Below are 17,544 nucleotides of genomic sequence, written 5' to 3' on the forward strand. Positions count from 1 at the left end.
CTCAACTGCAAAGCATTACTTGTGCAAGCAGCTGTTAAAAGATGACAACTAACTTACCTAGGTTTTTTCCTCATTATTAAAGTCCTGCTCTCCTATTAGTTTATTGCAAAAAATATTTTAAATTTTTAGTTACTGAATTTCATTAAAGAAAGTTTACATGAACTTTAAGGAAAATAAATATCAAGATTGTTGAAACAATCTGAAAATAAATTTTCAGAAATCAGGTATACTCACCTTTATTACCGTTGGTGTAGGTAATGGTGCAGATGGTGATGGAGAATAGGAAAATCCTTCTGACAAACCCTCTAAAAGATCATTTTCACTCATAGGCTAACATTAAAAACAAAAAGAAAGAGGCTTGTAAGCATTTTCATCTACTAAAAAGTGAGGAGGTAACACAGTCTCTCTCCCTTTTAAACTGAAAACTGGGAAACCTTACTGACATTTGGGTAAGTAATTAATGAATGAAACATTCCGAATATTCACTTTTTTACCTGGGACTTTTCTTCTGGTTTTGGTAAGAGTGGTTTTCCATCTTTATCCTACAAAATAAAAATCCCCTTGCATTATACCAAGCAATCTTTAAATGACTTTCAATACAAGTACTCTGATAGCACTCAGTGAACAGAGAGTATTACACAAGAAAATGACCTAACTAGCAACCTCTACCATCTATTGCTGTTACTTGAAGTGTCATTTAATAAATCCAGGTTCTGTAACTTAAAAATATCTGAGTGCTGGGAAGTGATTCAGTGTGGGATTCTGAGCTTCCCTACTTCATGTTTCAATTTCCATAAAAATAGCACAATTAATTAATAAAATCCTAGCCTCTACTGACATTGGTAACAATAATCCTGGACACAGAGTTCAGAAACACCGTATCTCTTCACGACGGCAGCTGTGGCAGATGTGAAAATCTTAGTTTAGGCTACACCTAAACTACCCATTTATGTCAAATGAGTCATGTGGTGATGTTTGCAAACACACCACCTTAAAGCATTTTTTAACAGCTTTGACCAATCGGAGTTTATTAAGTTCTAAAATACAGAGAGCTAATGAAAGATTCCAGGGCACTAATCTCAGCCTTAATTATTCATGTGTAGGTACTTACATCCAAACCACTTCTGTGCCTATGTAGGCATCTAATGATAGATGTCAGATATTCAGAAACTACAAACTGGAATTTTTATATGCTAAAAAAATGGCTGAACTAAACATCAACAGATCAAACTGAAATGGAGTTTCAGTTTCATCTATGTATTCTTAGGAACAAAAGGAAAGTAAGAGTAAGATGGCACATTAAATAAATTACTTTTGCTTCTGCTAATCTGTACTCTGGAGGAATTGTTTCTTCATCTTCACCCAGTTTTTTGTGTTGTTCCTGTTTGGTTTTCTCCTGTGAAAGCAAAATCAAAATAATACTGATAAAAATACATAACTACATCCCAACAGAAATGCAGATGAGCAAGCTTTCCAGGTCTTCGGTCTCCCGATTCAAATTAGTCTTTCTAATCCAACTACCAGATAAAAATCTCGTGAAAATTAAAAGAAAGCCTATTCTCTTGAGAAAGCCTTCATTTCTCTGCCTGTTCCTTCCTGAGTATATCAGAAGTAGCTCTACTTATTTCAATGAAGATCAACAGAGTTAAGTAAATAGACAATCACAGACCAATCAAAACCAGCATTATACCCGTGCCTTAACTCTTGACTTCTTTTGAAATCCTCCCAACAGCTACCTGGGCTGCGTGCAAAGGAAGGCTGAACAGAGAAATCTGTGGCCAACTTCAAAAAGCACTATCCCCCTTACAAGTTATGTTGGAAGATGACAACTAGTGGTGTCCCTCAGGGATCGGTGTTGGGACCGATCTTGTTCAGCATCTTTGCCGGCGACATGGACAGTGGGATTGAGTGCGCCCTCAGCAAGTTTGCCGATGACACCAAGCTGTGTGGTTCGGTTGATATGCTGGAGGGAAGGGATGGGATCCAGAGGGACCTTGACACGCTTGTGGGGTGGGCCGATGCCAACCTCATGAAGTCCAACCAAGCAGAGTGCAAGGTCCTACACCTGGGTCAGGGCAATCCCAGGCATAGCTACAGGTTGGGCAGAGAAGAGATTCAAAGCAGCCCTGCGGAGAAGGTCTTGGGGGTGTTGGTTGATGAGAAAATTAACACGAGCTGGCAGTGTGCACTCGCAGTCCAGAAAGCCAACCGTATCCTGGGTTGCATCAAAAGAAGCGTGACCAGCAGGTCGAAGGAGGTGATCCTGCCCCTCTACTCTGCTCTCATGAAACCTCACTTGGAGTATTGTGTACAGTTCTGGTGTCCTCAACATAAAAAGGACATGGAGCTGTTGGAATAGGCCCAGAGGAGGGGCACAGTAATGATAAAGGGGCTGGAGCACCTCCCATATGAAGACAGGCTGAGCAAGTTGGGGGTGTTCAGCCTGGAGAAGAGAAGCTGTGTGGAGGTCCCATAGCAGCCTTCCAGTATCTGAAGGGGGCCTATCAGGATGCTGGAGAGGGACTCTTCATCAGGGACTGTAGTGATAGGACAAGGGGTGATGGGTTCAAACTTCAACAGGGGAAGTTTATGTTAGATATAAGGAAGAAGTTCTTTACTGTGAAGGTGATGAGGCACTGGAATGGGTTGCCCAACGAAGTTGTGAATGCTCCATCCCTGCCAGTGTTCAAGGCCGGGTTGGATGGGGTCTTGGGTGACATGGTTTAGTACGAAGTGTCCCTGCCCATGGCAGGGGGGTTGGAACTAGATGATCTTATGGTCCTTTCTAACCCTAACTATTCTATGATTCTGTGATTCTAAAAGGTAGTAAAGCCAACTTTGGGAAACTTCTGTTTGATGAAGTTACAGCCCACCCAAAGAGCTTTCCTTTCTATTTGTGGCTCCAGTCAATATCACCTGGCCCATGGTCTGAGGTGGCAAATGGGGTTTTTCAGACTGGGATTATGAACAGCATTCCCTTAGACAGAAGACACAGACTTGAGTGAGTTGCTTAAGGCTCCTGTTAAAATAACAAGGTAAGTGGCAAAAACCAGTTTTAAGTATCATTCCTAATTTAAACAACTCATCATAAATTTGGTTCCTTTTGAAAGAAAGGCCACGCTGTTGCTGCCTCTGATATACATGTTAATTCTGCTTTGGTTCAGCAGTAAGACACTAACCAGATGCAGTTTTCAGAAGCTGAGGAAACTGTTGTACTGTAATAGGCAAAATTATCAAGAAAATATACTCCCTGTGTTGAAATCCTACTAGTACTTCCTAAGCAGAACACAACTGGTTTCACAAGTAAATTTTGTTTTTTAAAAAAAAAAAAAAGTTGAAGTATTACCTCTGGATTGTTTCTAGCCTGAGGAAATACAGTAACACTGAAGATAATTACGTCAACAGTCTGTTTTTTGAGGTCTGATTGTTTCTCTACCTTAACTTTGTCCACAGCAGGCTTCTTTTCATCTGGATCAGGCTCTGTCTTTCCCAGGGTACTAGATAAGGCTTCCAGTGCTTCATCTGCCACTTGGCCAACCTGTTGGGGTATTGATACAATAAAAAAAACAATTCTGAGTTTGCAGTTCAGCTGCAGCTGAAGAAACCTGTTCATATAAAGCCACATATTCCTTAAGGTAAAAACTGAGAAGTAAACTAAAAAACAGTAATGATTTTCTAATTGTTTTCACATACTTGGGATCTGCTGGGTTCAAGGCATAAGGAAACTTTGTCAGAGGTTGCTCTGTAAACAGGCTTCTCCTTTCCAAAGACTTAATCACAGCTAAAATGTTCCACAGGGAGGTTGTTTTTTTAATAAAAGCATATATATTCTGAGAACAGACGCAAGAATGTCAGCCTTTAATGTCATCTTCCTTCAAAATATTCAGCAGGACAATCATTATTTTTTTGTAGAAACTGTCTTTCCCTGCGATATCTATTAAGTTCACAAGCAGCATCCCTTTTATAGCAATAAGTGCTAGAGTAGACCACAAGAACTGTCAATTTGACCTCCTCTATTAAGAAGGTCACTGATCTTCCCCATTCAGTTTGTACTTGACTTGATTTTTTTTTTGTTTGAAAGCACACTGCCTTTGTGGCTTACCTCTAAGGAGAAAGACTATGAAATACTGAAGTTGACATCTTGAAAGCATGCTATACCATTGCATAAATGAAGCACTGAATTTTGCTTCATTTCCAGCTAAGACTACTCACTGAAGACACAGCTGCTGCAGCTGAAGACTGCACAGTGCAAGCTGTGGCACAAGGGACTGCTTCATCCTCAGTAGTTTTTGCAGCCACAGGATTCGAAGGCTTCTGAAACAGAACAATTACACTACATTTTACTGAATATGCTCAGAAACCCAAAAGGTACCTGTTAAGTGGCTCCCCCCCCCCCTTCTTTTAATACAGTACAGAACAAGAAAGAAAAGTCTAAATTTAAAGGCAGAAGCCCCTCAGTTAAGGCCTAACTGCCAATACTCCATGCAATGAGGGGTGCTGAGGGGGGGGGACGGGACCAGAAACAGAAGAAAATATTTTTATTGAAAGAATAGTAACATTATCCACTCTTAGCAAAACTATCACTGTCAGCATCTTCGGTGAGCTAGAAAGACATACTTTGGATGTGCTGCTGGGCTTTGATGGTTTGGATTGTACTGCAGGCTGGGCAGGGCAGGCAAAGTCTTCTGAAAATTCATCAACAAGATCAGATTCACTCAAAGGCTGCAAAAAAAGACATATATGGTAGAGGTGACTCATTGCCTGGTTTTAGTTTATCTTTCCAAGAATTCTATTTCAAGTACTTAGAAAGCAGGAAAACTTTTGTAGCCAACACCAAAATAATCTTTCACATTTATGTGCAACAAAACAGTATGAGTTGTGGTGCATAAAGAAAGAAAACAGCTTTTCAGAATGAGTCAGTTGCTTTGTTATCAAAAGTCAGTATAACGTAAAGAACATGACGTTCAATGCTGTTTACAGGGCTACTGAAAAGGAAAATACAACCTCTTAGCTATGAAAAAAAAAACCTATTTAACAGAACAACTTACAGAACAACTATTCAATTATATTTGTGTCTTTCACTGATAAAGGTGAAAGAGCACAGGAATACTTATTCTCCTACTAACCACTTAATTCTTCCGGCATAAGACTTCATGATTCTGAGTTCATCTTCTGCTTTGATTTTGTACTGGACTCTTGTCAAACCATGAACCAACCTCCTTTAACTCATGCCAGGTTCCTCTTCTGGAGCTTTTCTGCTTTTTGTGTTCATCTCTTTTGTGCTCCCTGCGAAACATGAAGGCTTGTCTCCTGAACATCAGTGGCTGGTTCCCTCAGAATTGTTCTCCCTTTTTTTCCTATGACATGCTTGGCAGGTGTTCCTTCTGTGCAGCTCTCACACATCACCCACTACAGATGATTCCATGTCTAAGACCTAACACATGAATTTCTAGAAATGAAAAGTCTTTACAGCACTGCCTTTGTGTTCCTCCATATTTCAAACTTGAATTAGACAAGTGAGTTCACATTTCTGCTAAAAGGCATGGTGTCACTCTCGCTCAGACTGGTCCTGACTTTCACACTCACTTCAGAACGGGGGTTTCCTTTACTTATCCAATTTGGCAGGTCTCATCAACTCACAGTATTTCCAAAGTGAAGCCCACAGTTTCTTCAGTGCACAGTTCCACTGCTTTTCCCAATCTTTGCTTTTTTCCTGAGCATTTTAAATTAAAAAAAAAAACCCCTCTGTAACTTCTCTTTTCATTCTGCCTTGCACTTTCTAGGCCACCATGGACACTTTTTGCAAACTTCAAGTTGTTCTTCATGATTAGGAAAATGTCCACAGCGGCTTTTTCCCTCTTTCCAGTCATGTTCCTTTACATGTGATGACTAATGAAAGGAAACTGTCAAGAAAATGAAAGATTTTCCTGCCTTACCTCTTTTTGTCCTTCAACAACTCCAAGAGACTTCTACAGAATACCTTAAACTAACTCCCCACACAGCTTTTATTTGCGTCAGCAGTAATTTCTGTAACTCTCTCCTGTGTTAGTAATCTCTAAACCTTTTTCTTACTATGAGCTCTTCATTCATAGCCAGTGAATTTCAAGAAATCCAACTTTCACTTGACACTTCAGATCAGCAGGTTTTGGGGAAGGCAGTAAACACACAAGCAGACCAAGAGACTTACATAATGGCACAGAGAGAAGTGACAATAGGGAAGGAGAAAACAGGGTATCCCACAACATTGTCAGTTTTCTAACCTTAGGTTTTCCTTCAGGCTTTGGCAATACCGGTTTTCCATCTTTATCCTAGAAGTAAAATAAGTATAATTGACATTTTTCCATTGTTTTAAGAAGTTCCATACTCCACAATCACCAGCAAAATAACACAAAGTAAATGATCAAAAGAATGCATCAAAATGCATCAAAAGGTGTGTGACCAGCAGGTCGAATGAGGTGATCCTGACCATCTACTCTGCTATCATGAGACCCCACTTGGAGCACTGTGTGGAGTTCTGGTGTTCTCAACATAAGGAGGACATGGAGCTGTTGGAGCAAGTCCAGAGGAGGGCCATGAGGATGATCAGAGGGCTGGAGTACGTCCCATACAAAGACAGGCTGAGCAAGTTGGGGCTGTTCAGCCTGGAGAAGAGAAGCTGCCTGGAGACCTCGCAGCAGCCTTCCAGTATCTGAAGGGGCCTACAAGGATGCTGGAGAGGGACTCTTCATCAGGAACTGTAGCGACAGCATAAGGGGTGATGGGTTTAAACTTAAACAGGGGAAGTTCATGTTTGATATAAAGAAGAAGTTCTTTACTGTGAGGGTGGTGAGGCACTGGAATGGGTTGCCCAGAAAAGTGATAAATGCTCCATCCTGGCAGCGTTCAAGGTCAGGCTGGACAGAGTCTTGGGCGACATGGTCTAGTGTGAGCTGTCCCTGCCCATGGCAGGGAGGTTGGAACTAGATGATCTTAAGGTTCTTTCCAACCCAAATCATGCTATGATTCTATGATACTCTGATAAACACAAGATGAAATCAGTAACACAGTTACAGGAATTCCACTAAACAGGGCAAATTCTTACATGGCCAGGTAAGTGGATAAAACAAGCAAATATGATGTCAGCACAACACAAATAGGCCAAGAGACCAGAAAGAGTTCATTCCTGTCAGTATCAACATGCAGCAGGAATGAATTCCCTAGTAAACTAGCAAGAATTCATCTAGTAGTAAAATAAGCTTTGAGTGCAAAAGACAAACTTTTGCACTTGAACAAATAGGGGGTTAAATCCCAGGCCTGTTGTCAGGTAGTCTTGAAATCTCTAAAAAGAGGGGTAAAACTGCTCCTTTCACAACAGAATGTTAACATCCAGCTCTACCAAGACCATTTTATATAGTAACTTGGTAACATCAGTTAAACTGTTGCAAAAACTTCCAATTCCGAACTTTCCAATTCCGAACACATCTCAGTTCCGCGGTTGTTTTATTTCACCTGGAGAAAAATCTCCATCACTTGAAGTGACAATCTGAAAAATTAGTTTAATTTTCATTCCATTTTAGAACAGTGTTTGAACGTTACATTACAAAGCGATACCTACAAGCACTTCTGCAAAGGGATGAATTTTACCGTATTGAGTTTTAGTATCAGAAAAAAGTAACACCACTTTTGGAGAAGGAACACGTGATTTGGGAAGATCAGATCTTTGCTCAGAATGCCTGAAAAAACCACTCATGCCCACAAAGGGAAGGAAACTAGAGATACAGAAATCGCCAGCAGGAAAAAGCTGCTGATTAAATATTAGTTTTGCTTGTTTTCCTCACATTCTTTCCCTCTCTGAGATGAAAAAGTGTGTCAGACACAGTGCCCTATTTACAAAGCAGTGAAGATACAAAAAACTTACCAACTTTGCTGTTAGCCTGTATTCTGGAGGTATCGTATCATCAAGTTCTCCAGCCTTTTTTAATTTTTTCTCCTTAGCTTTAGCCTTAAAAAGAATTAAAAAAAAAAAAAAAAAAATCACTTACAGAAATTAAAACTCCAAAGTAGACTCAACTTCAATATCAAGATTCTTCAGCCTACTGTTTGAAGAAGAATTAGTATTGGATAAAATTATTCCATATATTAAGATATTAAAATTCCTCAATTTATTCCTATCAAATTTCTGTGGTAAAATCATAATGGTTTAGGAATCAATGCCATATGTGAACACAGATGTATTATTTTAAATTCTAAAAAACTTCAAAAACTACTCAGAGCCGTAACTTTGTGGCATGTACTTTCCGAATTTCTGTGTGTACAAACCCTCCGGTTTCCTTGGATTTCACCACTTTGATTATAGAAGCCATCATTCTGTATCTTTTTCCATCACTGCTACTGAAACACTGCCTTTAATTCTCTGGACATCCTTCAAGATGCATCCACTATGTAATCTGAAGGCCCAGGCTGAATGAACCTGCACTACAACATGCTCTTTTTTGTAAAAATTGAGCTCCAACATTTTTTCTCAGCAACAAATTATTTTCTACTATTTCCCTGTCATTTGTTTGTTCTGAGCTGTAAGTGAATACAGGGGAAAATAACTGCTAGTAGTAGGTTATAGGTAGGGTTTGCAAAACTAAACTAAAAAGTCAAAGTTTAACATGCAAACACAGGCCTACTGTTAAAATCTAACTGTTGAAGAAAAACAAAATTCCTAGAAGTCAGAGTGAAAAGCAAAACCTAAATCAGAAAATAATGGGGTCTGATGGATAAAGGAGTACGTGCACTAAACCCCTGAAAAGTCGATTAAAAATCAAATCATAAACATGTGCAAAACAAAAGCTTGCTATAAATTGTACCCAATGCTTAAGGCAAAAAACAGAGCTATAGCTAACACAGTGAAAGGTGCGTGTATGTATGCTTGTATAGCCAAATGAAATGCTTATCATTTTCCAAACCATCTTACTGTATTTTTTCCTACTTGTATCCACTCAGGATTTCTTCATTTCTTAATTTTCTTAATCATGTATGACTCCGACATTCCTTAGTCCTCTGATATGAAAGTCTATTTTACACATTTGTACAGTATCTGACAAAGAGGTCTTGGGATTCCATGGGAGAGTCTGAAAACTGCTGTAAAAGTGAGTAAGACTATACCTCTGACACCTCTACAACAGGGGTCTGATCTTCTTCAGGTTCTGGTTCAGGTCCACCAAGAGTATCAAGAAGAGCTTCCACTGCATCATCTTTAATTTTCTGCATTTAAGAAAATATGTAAATCATTCAATTATTTATTTAAATTGACACAGGTTTTACCTTACAGATCTTTTAGGCTGTATATGAAGCAAACAGCCAGCACCAGCTTGGTCATTTCTGTTTGGCTTTACCTGATTTCCTTAACATCACATTGGAGGATATGGCAAATCATGTGGTAAGATTAACACAGTCTAATCAATATGTATTTCCTCTTAATGAGAGAGGAAAAGCAAAAAAAAAGGGGGGGGGGGGGAGAGGAGAGGGAGCACAGTATCATATAATACAATTGTGAAATGCTTTGACGTATAAGATCATACGTATAAGATCATATTGCTCTCTACGGAGGAACAAGAAAGGCTTTTGAAACATGAGAAAAGCACATCATACACAAGTTTTAAACACACCTCACAGAGCTAAGAAAACACATACATTTTTCTACTCTCTTGCTCCTAGCCAGAAGAACCACTGTTATTCTGCAGAATAATGCAGAAGGAAAGTCATCTGACCCACTAAAGTACAGCAGAATCTGAGCAATGACAATTCCTATTATTCCTATACTTCCTATGATAAGCAGGATTTACAGCTGAAGATTAGGATGATTATAGGATCACAGAATGGTCTGGGTTGGAAGGGACCTTAAAGATCATCACTTCCAACCCCCTGCCATGGGCAGGGACACCTCACACTAGACCAGGTTGCTCCAAGCCCCGTCCAACCTGGCCTTGAACACTGCCAGGGATGGGGCAGCCACAGCTTCTCTGGGCAACCTGTGCCAGGGCCTCACCTCCCTCACAGGGAAGAACTTCTGCCTAAGATCTCATCTCAATCTCCCCTCTGTCCGATGACAGCCATCCCCCCTTGTCCTGTCCCTACAGGCCCTTGTAAAAAGCCCCTCTCCAAATTTTTTGCCAGCCCTCTTTGCATCTTTACAAGATCAGGCACAGATAAAACACATGTGCTTGTAATTTTTAATTAGAAGTCAACTACTCAATGAATGACTATGTATACCTCTTCTGATTTTGTTTTCTTTTCCTTAGGAGGAACTGAGGTCTTGACTGAACTTGCTGCTTGTGCTTTCACAATTTCTCCTTCCTTACTTGGTTTCTACAAGAGATACAACATTACAGGCAAATTTGAAAAAATAAAAAACAGGGGAAAATTGTCAAGATCATTTTAAAGTGAACTATTAAGATAATAATGGCAATGTTTCATTGCAGTAAAGGCAACCAATGGCAAGAAAAATATCAATACCTCTGTCACACTTGTCTTTTCTTCAGCAAAAGCAGTACTACAGGTAAAGTCCGATGACAAGGCCTCTGCAAGCTCATCATCTGTCATAAGTTTCTGAGCGAGAAATTGCAAACTAGGTTATGATTATTAAATTTAAAATACAAATACTGTCAAACTTGGTTTAAAATCTGAGTGCGTTCCATGCTTACTCACACAATGATCTCATAAGAACATGATGGCATTACAGAGAAACTGTATTGCCCCTCAATGGTAGATTCATTTTTCACGTAAGATTTATTTTCTATGTTAAACTTATAAAACAGTAAAATTAAGATGTCTTACAGAATTCTCCTGTAAAGTACAGAAATACAAGTTGCCTTTGCTAAAGACATACGCATGGCTACTATTTCTTCCCTTTGTTATTATTATGGCTAGTATCTCTATGAACATTTATCTGACTTGTTTCAGCTTCAGTCAGTGTTCTGAAAATTCTTATTCGTTACTAAAATCATCTGTGCCAAAGTCTAATTTCTGTGACAAGTTTTATCAGCATCTACATTATCTGGCACCCCACAGACCTCTCCCACTTGCTGGGCTTTTTGGAAGATAGGCAACACTTAAATTTTCTTAGGAATCAAATGGGTTTCTTAGGAATCAAATGGGTTATTTTCACCTTCCAATTTTTTTTTAAAAAAAGGTAACTCTTACTTCCTCTCGTTCATCTGCTTTTGGTGGGAATCCATCTTTGCCACCCCTTTTGCTCTACAACGAGAATTAATTTTGTAGTAGATGATAAGCAAAAATTTCCAATATGAGAGAAAACACACATAAAGAATATGGTTTTTTAAATTCACTAACCTTCAATAATTTAACATACTCTGGAGGGAGACTACCTTCTCGTTTACCCAGTTCTTCCAGGTATCTTGAAGATATATCTTCCTATGAAAAGAATGCACACCTTAATTTCTTTGTACTCTTGTTTATTGAAATAAATTTCTAATGTAGAGCTATCTACAGTGATAATTCTGGAAAGAAAACACAAGAGTTGGCTAGGTCACAGGGACAATCCTGGACCGTGACTATAGTGTCTTTCAGACCTAGTGTCATGCACGTGCATCTCGACTAGCTGCAACAGCGCACACTACCTAGCAAAACTTTGCCTCTCCAGATTCCTTCTGCATTGACATAAGCCATTTCAGTGCCTCCAGCCATAGAATGTATTGCTGTACCTAAACTGAATTCTAAATATTGATAAATTCCAAGATTTTTATCATAGCTGAGTACTGCTTGTCATCTTCATTCTTCTTATGTTACTTTCCCAAACTAACTCAGAAAAGTACACATCCTTCCCCAAATTCTCAAGGTATTACTCTTTCTCAAGTAGAAATGAAATCTCCTAGATTGCTTATGCTCCCTTATACCTTCATCACTGCCTTTTGTAGATTCATTGGAGACCATGCTTGGAAGTCAGTTAAAAAAGCAACAACTGTCTTTACTGACTCTGTTTTCTACTGCGATACATTCATAACTGTATTATTTCTGTTTTACTGAAAACAACACTAAAATGCAACTGCGCAAACTCTATTTCACCTCTTAGCAGATCTAAGCAACAAATACTGGATCAATGTAGTAGTAAGCAACTACAGACATATTTTAATCTTCTAAAAAATAAAAGTTAAAAATGTAGAATACCGTAACTTCTGGACCAGTGTAAACAGGACTAGTAGGGACATCTTCTTCAGGTCCACCCAGGGTATCTATTAGGCTATCTAGAGCTAACACATCCATTCCAGGCTAAAAAAAAAAATAAGAAAACCATTCTAGAAGTTATCCTGCTGTACAAAGGAAAAAAAAAAAAATCTGAATCATTTGGTGAATCTGTAGAAAACTCCTGAAAACCAGACTAAAAGCTTTCTTTCAGTAGGTCCTGCACTTGCCAAAATTTTCAGTGAGAAATATTCTTACACTTGTTCCCTAGTGTCAGTAACAGAATCATTTGTATTTACGTACCAGCTGATACACATGCAGGCATATACAAACATAACTAGAGACAGTTGAGTAATTAATTTAATGCTAGTTGTGGTAAAATTGATTCTAAGCAAGCGCTATTTGACAAAACACAAATGACATGCCACCAGTTTATTACGTAGTCTTTTGGACAGTCCTTCACCACCACATGTAGCTATTATGTAGCAGGACTTTAGCAGTTACTGATTTTTTTTTTTTCTGAAACTGAAGTGTTTCAGAGAGAGAAACACCCTCCAAGTCATTTTTACATGGAAGCATTTATCTGGGACTCTGTTTACCAACCTCGGCGCTTGACTTATCAGCCACAGGAACCACACTTGCACCAGCTGCACCTGCACTGGCTGCACCAGCCTCTATGGACATCTTCTCAGATTTGGGCTGGAGAATTCAGGAAAAAAAAAAAAAAAAGAGACAGCTTCATTATATGGCCTCATGTTAAAAATTCAAGAGACAAAACAAAGTAGACCAGAGATCTTCTACACAGGCATGCGTATCTATTGGCCCTCTTCATCTACACTTCAAATAATAATGAAAAGCTGGTTCTACCTACTGGCTGAGTGGTCTGGAAGTTGAGTAGCTGCAGCCTGTGTGATACTGAGCCTAGCCTAAAACATCCAACTCTGAGGCTGCATGTATTTTTTTGGACTCAGCAACTGGTCAATGAACCTGTCCAGTGTTCAGATGCTTAGGCAGAGCGAGCTATCATCTACGTGCAATACTACAGAGGCATTCTCCATTTCCAGCGTGATTTTGCTGTGACAAAGGAAGTATGCTATTTTAAGTACTTTACCTCCTTCTTTTACTCTGCCAGTAAAAGAAATCTCCAGTGCAGAAAGACTATGAGGCGCCTTCAAAGTCTCTTTTGAAAACCTTCATTTACACCTCATAGTTCTCAATATACCATAAACATTAGCAGCAAATACTGTTCAAATAGGAAGGGTGAAAACCGCTTCAGTGAGTTAGGTGCAGGCACAATGCCAACACAAAATGAAGACTTTCTTGTTTACTGCAAAAAAAGTGGGCTACAACAGAGCTGCAGGAGTCCTTCATGTTACACCAGCCTTATCACCCAGACATGCGCAGACCAGAAGACCAAAAGATCTAGATCTTGACTCAACCACTCACTTTTTCTTCAGCTTTTTCTCCACTTGCCCCTCTGAAATGACTGCACTCCAACTTTTTCCCCAACCTTTCTCTTCCTTGTAGTCAGGATTTATGGGTTGCCTCACTGCAAACGAGCAACCTGCCGACCTGATGCATCTAGAGCCAACACCGCTATTACATACACACCTGGAAGTCCACAGCTGAAGAAGTTCTATGATGGCAATGCTCATATAAACAAAGCATTTGCTTAACTGACCAGACGATCCCTTCTGTTCACCTTCAGCAGTGAAGGGGCAAGGGAAAAGACTAACAAAGAACCAATTATACCCACGTAGCTGCAAGGAACTTGCAAAAAGCTTGCTTGAATGGCAGAGGAGCCCCAAACACATAACACACAGGAACAGACCTACACTTGTGAGGATATTAACATCACTTGCTTGGCTAACAGCCAACTATTGGAAAAACTGATGTATGAAGAGGACAGCAAAAGGTGGACACACATCAGGATCACCAAAGAACCAGTGGCTGGGTGGCTCTATCTGCAGCCGATGCTTATCCACTAATACTGTTATGCGTTAGCTGGAAGTGGTATATTCAGGATGGTGTTTAAGTTATTTAATGGGTAAAATGTGAAGTTTCTAAGTCCCAGATTTTAAAACATCATAAGGAGGTTTGTCATAGCCACCTTTAATCACAAGACAGCTCCTAAGCTTTTCTACGCTGTGAACTTTGGGAGTGCAGTCTCACTTGCAATATTCAGCATAAGAATCCATCTTGAAATGAATTTCTAACCCCTATAATAACATAAACAATAAAAATTGGATTTGCTACTTCTACTATACCTTTACTGTCTCTATGGAGATTGCTTGTGGAGGCTGGCCAGCTTGAGCTGTAGTTACTTTTTCTGCATTATTTGTTGTCAGAGAAGGGGAAGTTTGGCTTTTTGCCTGTGTAGAGACAACTATTATTAGATATAAAAATACTTACGGGCTGGCTTTGTTTTTTGGTATAGTTTCGTTTGTTTGTGGTTTTTGTGGGGTTTTTTTAGGCAGGGAGGGCGGGAAGGACGAAGGGAGGAAGGGGGGAAAGGAGGAAGGCAGGGAGGACAGGAGGAAAGGAGAAGGCAGGGAGGGAGGAAGGGAAGGAGGGGAAGGAGGATGGAAAGGAAGGGAGGGAGGGAGGAAAATACCACTGCAGGTCTTTTTTTTAAAAAAAAAAAAGGGAGGAAGAGAAAACCTATACAACTTACACCACTGGGTTCCTTTTGCCTCTCTTCAGATGGCTGTTTATTTTGAGAGTCTGTTGGCTGTTACAAAATAAAAAATTGAGATAATTTACCCTTACCACCATTCAGTGCTATGGAACATGATCTACACTATAAATAAGCACAAGACAGATTAAAGGTAGTTAACAGAACACCTCCTGAGGTGCTATGAAGCAACAAAGCATCCCAACACTGCATTTCCACACCCGTCAGCTCCTTGCTCTTGTGCACACAGGAACATTAGAATGTTACTAATCACATGGCAGTTTCATGCAGCACAGCAGTGGCAAAGAGTTTAGCCTCTTTTTACAAAGTTAGTTGAAGTTCAAAGTACAGCAACTCGCCAAAGGTGAAAGGTAAGTATTTACGTTGGTTGACTGCGTGTTTTTTCCAGACTCTCTTTTGGTTGTTGGTGAGGGCTGAAATACAAGCAATGTATATTCAGACGGAGATTAATATACTTAGTTTTTTCTAAGGGGTGGGTTTATAAAGAGAAGAATATCAGGTTCACGCTCGTGAGCACTTATGCTACGTAACTAATATACGGTGCCCTGATCTAACAGTTTACAACATTCCAGCACAGACCTCCACTCCAGTGACCAAAGGTCAAATGTGTGCAAACACACACATACATACACACTCCTCATATGGAGGATAGGTAAGAGAGGGAAAGAAGATGTTAAACAAATATAATGAACAGTTTAATTTACACCTGCAAATTTTCTGCAGCCATGCCACAGAATTGATTCCTGTAATATACCTCACGTCAAAGTACAGTAACCAATAAATTTCTACTAGTAGAAACAAGAATACTGAAAAATTCAAGAAGTTATATTTGATAGGAAGAAAGAAAAATGAAAGTGCTAGCCTCCTCACAGTATTTTTCTTACTGTTTTTTCCTGCTCTTGCTACTTCAGTGGCACTACAATTAACATGAAAACAGCCAGCCAGATAGAATCCTTCCTTAATATCCTACTAATACACTGAGCATGTTTAAAGATACTAAGAGACAAATAATTGGGTTTTTTCCCCACTAGCCTATTAAAAATCAGTGAACAACCAAACGAGAAAAAGATCTATTGGGTGGTAATTACAAATTTCTTCATTGCTGTAATGCTTTTATTTCAGCTGCCAAATATTAACATTGCTATACTTTTGGCTTCTCTTTTCTAGCTGACCACGTTTGCGACATTTGTTTACCATGTGTTATGCAAGTATTCACACCCCCACAATCTACCACAAACACTTGGTTGGGAAATCCTGAATGTGCGTAAAAACACAGATGCCTGGGCATAAGCTTGGCAAAGATCTCAAGACTGTACCTCACAGTGAACAACACAACACCACACACAAGTCAGTCACAACACGTAAAATATTGACAGAGAGGGAGAACAAAAATTTTCCAAAACTGAAAGTGGAGAAAAAAATTAATTAAAAAAAAAAAATTAAAAAGAAAAATCATTTAACCTCTCAGATTCCCTGCTTTGGATTTTCTCTTGATGTCTAACTTGATTAAAACATACATACATAGGATGATTCAATCATACTATATATGCTCCCCCTTGTACATCCTCATTACATGACTACCATATGGTTAACTCAAAGACTCGTACATCCACCATTTGTGTACCTGTAAATAATCCTATATGGAAAAGGTAATCTTAAATTTTCAGGTTTTAAGCTAAAAAAGGTTGGATGTGTTTACGTAGCATCTAAAACCAAGAGTCAATGAGACATGAGATGTCCTTCAGCAGCAAGGCTGCAGAGAAACATACCAGATGTGCAAGCTTGAGGTTCAAGAAACAGAGTTTGACTTTTCCTGCCATGGGACTGTTGAAGGCATATAGTTTAAAAAAAAAAAAAAAATAAAAAAAGAAGGACTTTCTATATAGACAGAGTTAAAAACTGGAACCTGTGTCACTATGGAAAAGCATGAACAGATACAGGGGCTTCCTAAAAGGTCAGGACGACCCATGAAAATACACTGCCTAATGAAGATAATTGACAGCCAGGGAGGAGGTGCTGGCCTTGTGTAGGTGGAATGAGAAAAACAGAACTGAGAAAAACAGGACTAACAAACCTCTAATCAGGAAAAACTATTAGTGAAGACCAGTACATCCTGAACACACATGGACACTATCAAGGTATGACTGACGTATCAGCATAACATGACTAGTGTGTTCTTTCGGTGAACTATCCTCATTATAATCTCATTTTATACTAAAAATCACACCCACAGCTCAAAAGACCCCTGCCCAGGTCAGAAGACCCTTCCCTGCGCAGTAGTAAGGAAACAAATGATGTAATCTTATGTAAATTAACTGAGCAGTCATTAAATGGTGAGAGGGTTATGGGGGGTTACTAACCTGAACTAAATTGTATAAAAATGTGAGTTTTATGGGGTGGTGAACTAGCTCAGTGGGATACCACCTAGCACCGCTTTTTGAGCACACCTGGAATAAACAAATACCTTGGCTCTGTGTGTGAGAACTGGCTATTGCACACTTGGCAACCACAGGTCCTGGGTTTGGGACAACATGACTGTTGCCCGCTCAGGACTTTAAGTACCCTGCTGCTAGAGCACAAATTCAGGTTTTCCTTTCGTACTTTTCAGGAGAAGAGTAAAAACCTCCTTCTGCAGGACAATAAAATATATTTACTTGCATTTCTGTCAATACATGACAATA

The 17,544-nt window shown here is 39.4% G+C and overlaps 1 protein-coding gene across 12 annotated transcripts in view; it reads right to left on the reverse strand.

The window, feature by feature from the left end:
* CAST (calpastatin) overlaps nucleotides 1-17,544 on the reverse strand; it is a 62,597-nt gene that overhangs the window by 10,700 nt on the left and 34,353 nt on the right. For 10 of the 12 annotated variants that reach the window (XR_003995110.1, XM_030512575.1, XM_030512574.1 and 7 more), the window contains 18 exons: nucleotides 15,226-15,276; nucleotides 14,843-14,899; nucleotides 14,436-14,540; nucleotides 12,772-12,867; nucleotides 12,154-12,255; nucleotides 11,320-11,400; nucleotides 11,170-11,223; nucleotides 10,483-10,575; nucleotides 10,240-10,335; nucleotides 9,133-9,231; nucleotides 7,898-7,981; nucleotides 6,261-6,308; nucleotides 4,618-4,722; nucleotides 4,213-4,314; nucleotides 3,437-3,538; nucleotides 1,313-1,396; nucleotides 495-542; nucleotides 235-330 (listed from right to left, as the gene is read on the reverse strand). Coding sequence is in view for 10 of the 12 variants with exons in the window: in XM_030512575.1 (XP_030368435.1) it covers nucleotides 235-330; nucleotides 495-542; nucleotides 1,313-1,396; nucleotides 3,437-3,538; nucleotides 4,213-4,314; nucleotides 4,618-4,722; nucleotides 6,261-6,308; nucleotides 7,898-7,981; nucleotides 9,133-9,231; nucleotides 10,240-10,335; nucleotides 10,483-10,575; nucleotides 11,170-11,223; nucleotides 11,320-11,400; nucleotides 12,154-12,255; nucleotides 12,772-12,867; nucleotides 14,436-14,540; nucleotides 14,843-14,899; nucleotides 15,226-15,276 (1,503 nt within the window). In the remaining 2 variants the exon portion in view is untranslated. The remainder of the gene's footprint in view (nucleotides 1-234; nucleotides 331-494; nucleotides 543-1,312; nucleotides 1,397-3,436; nucleotides 3,539-4,212; nucleotides 4,315-4,617; nucleotides 4,723-6,260; nucleotides 6,309-7,897; nucleotides 7,982-9,132; nucleotides 9,232-10,239; nucleotides 10,336-10,482; nucleotides 10,576-11,169; nucleotides 11,224-11,319; nucleotides 11,401-12,153; nucleotides 12,256-12,771; nucleotides 12,868-14,435; nucleotides 14,541-14,842; nucleotides 14,900-15,225; nucleotides 15,277-17,544) is intronic. The other 2 variants (XR_003995112.1, XM_030512577.1) reach the window with 2 other exon arrangements.

The sequence above is a fragment of the Strigops habroptila genome, chromosome Z (genome assembly GCF_004027225.2).
Source record: "Strigops habroptila isolate Jane chromosome Z, bStrHab1.2.pri, whole genome shotgun sequence".
Lineage (NCBI taxonomy): Eukaryota > Metazoa > Chordata > Aves > Psittaciformes > Psittacidae > Strigops > Strigops habroptila.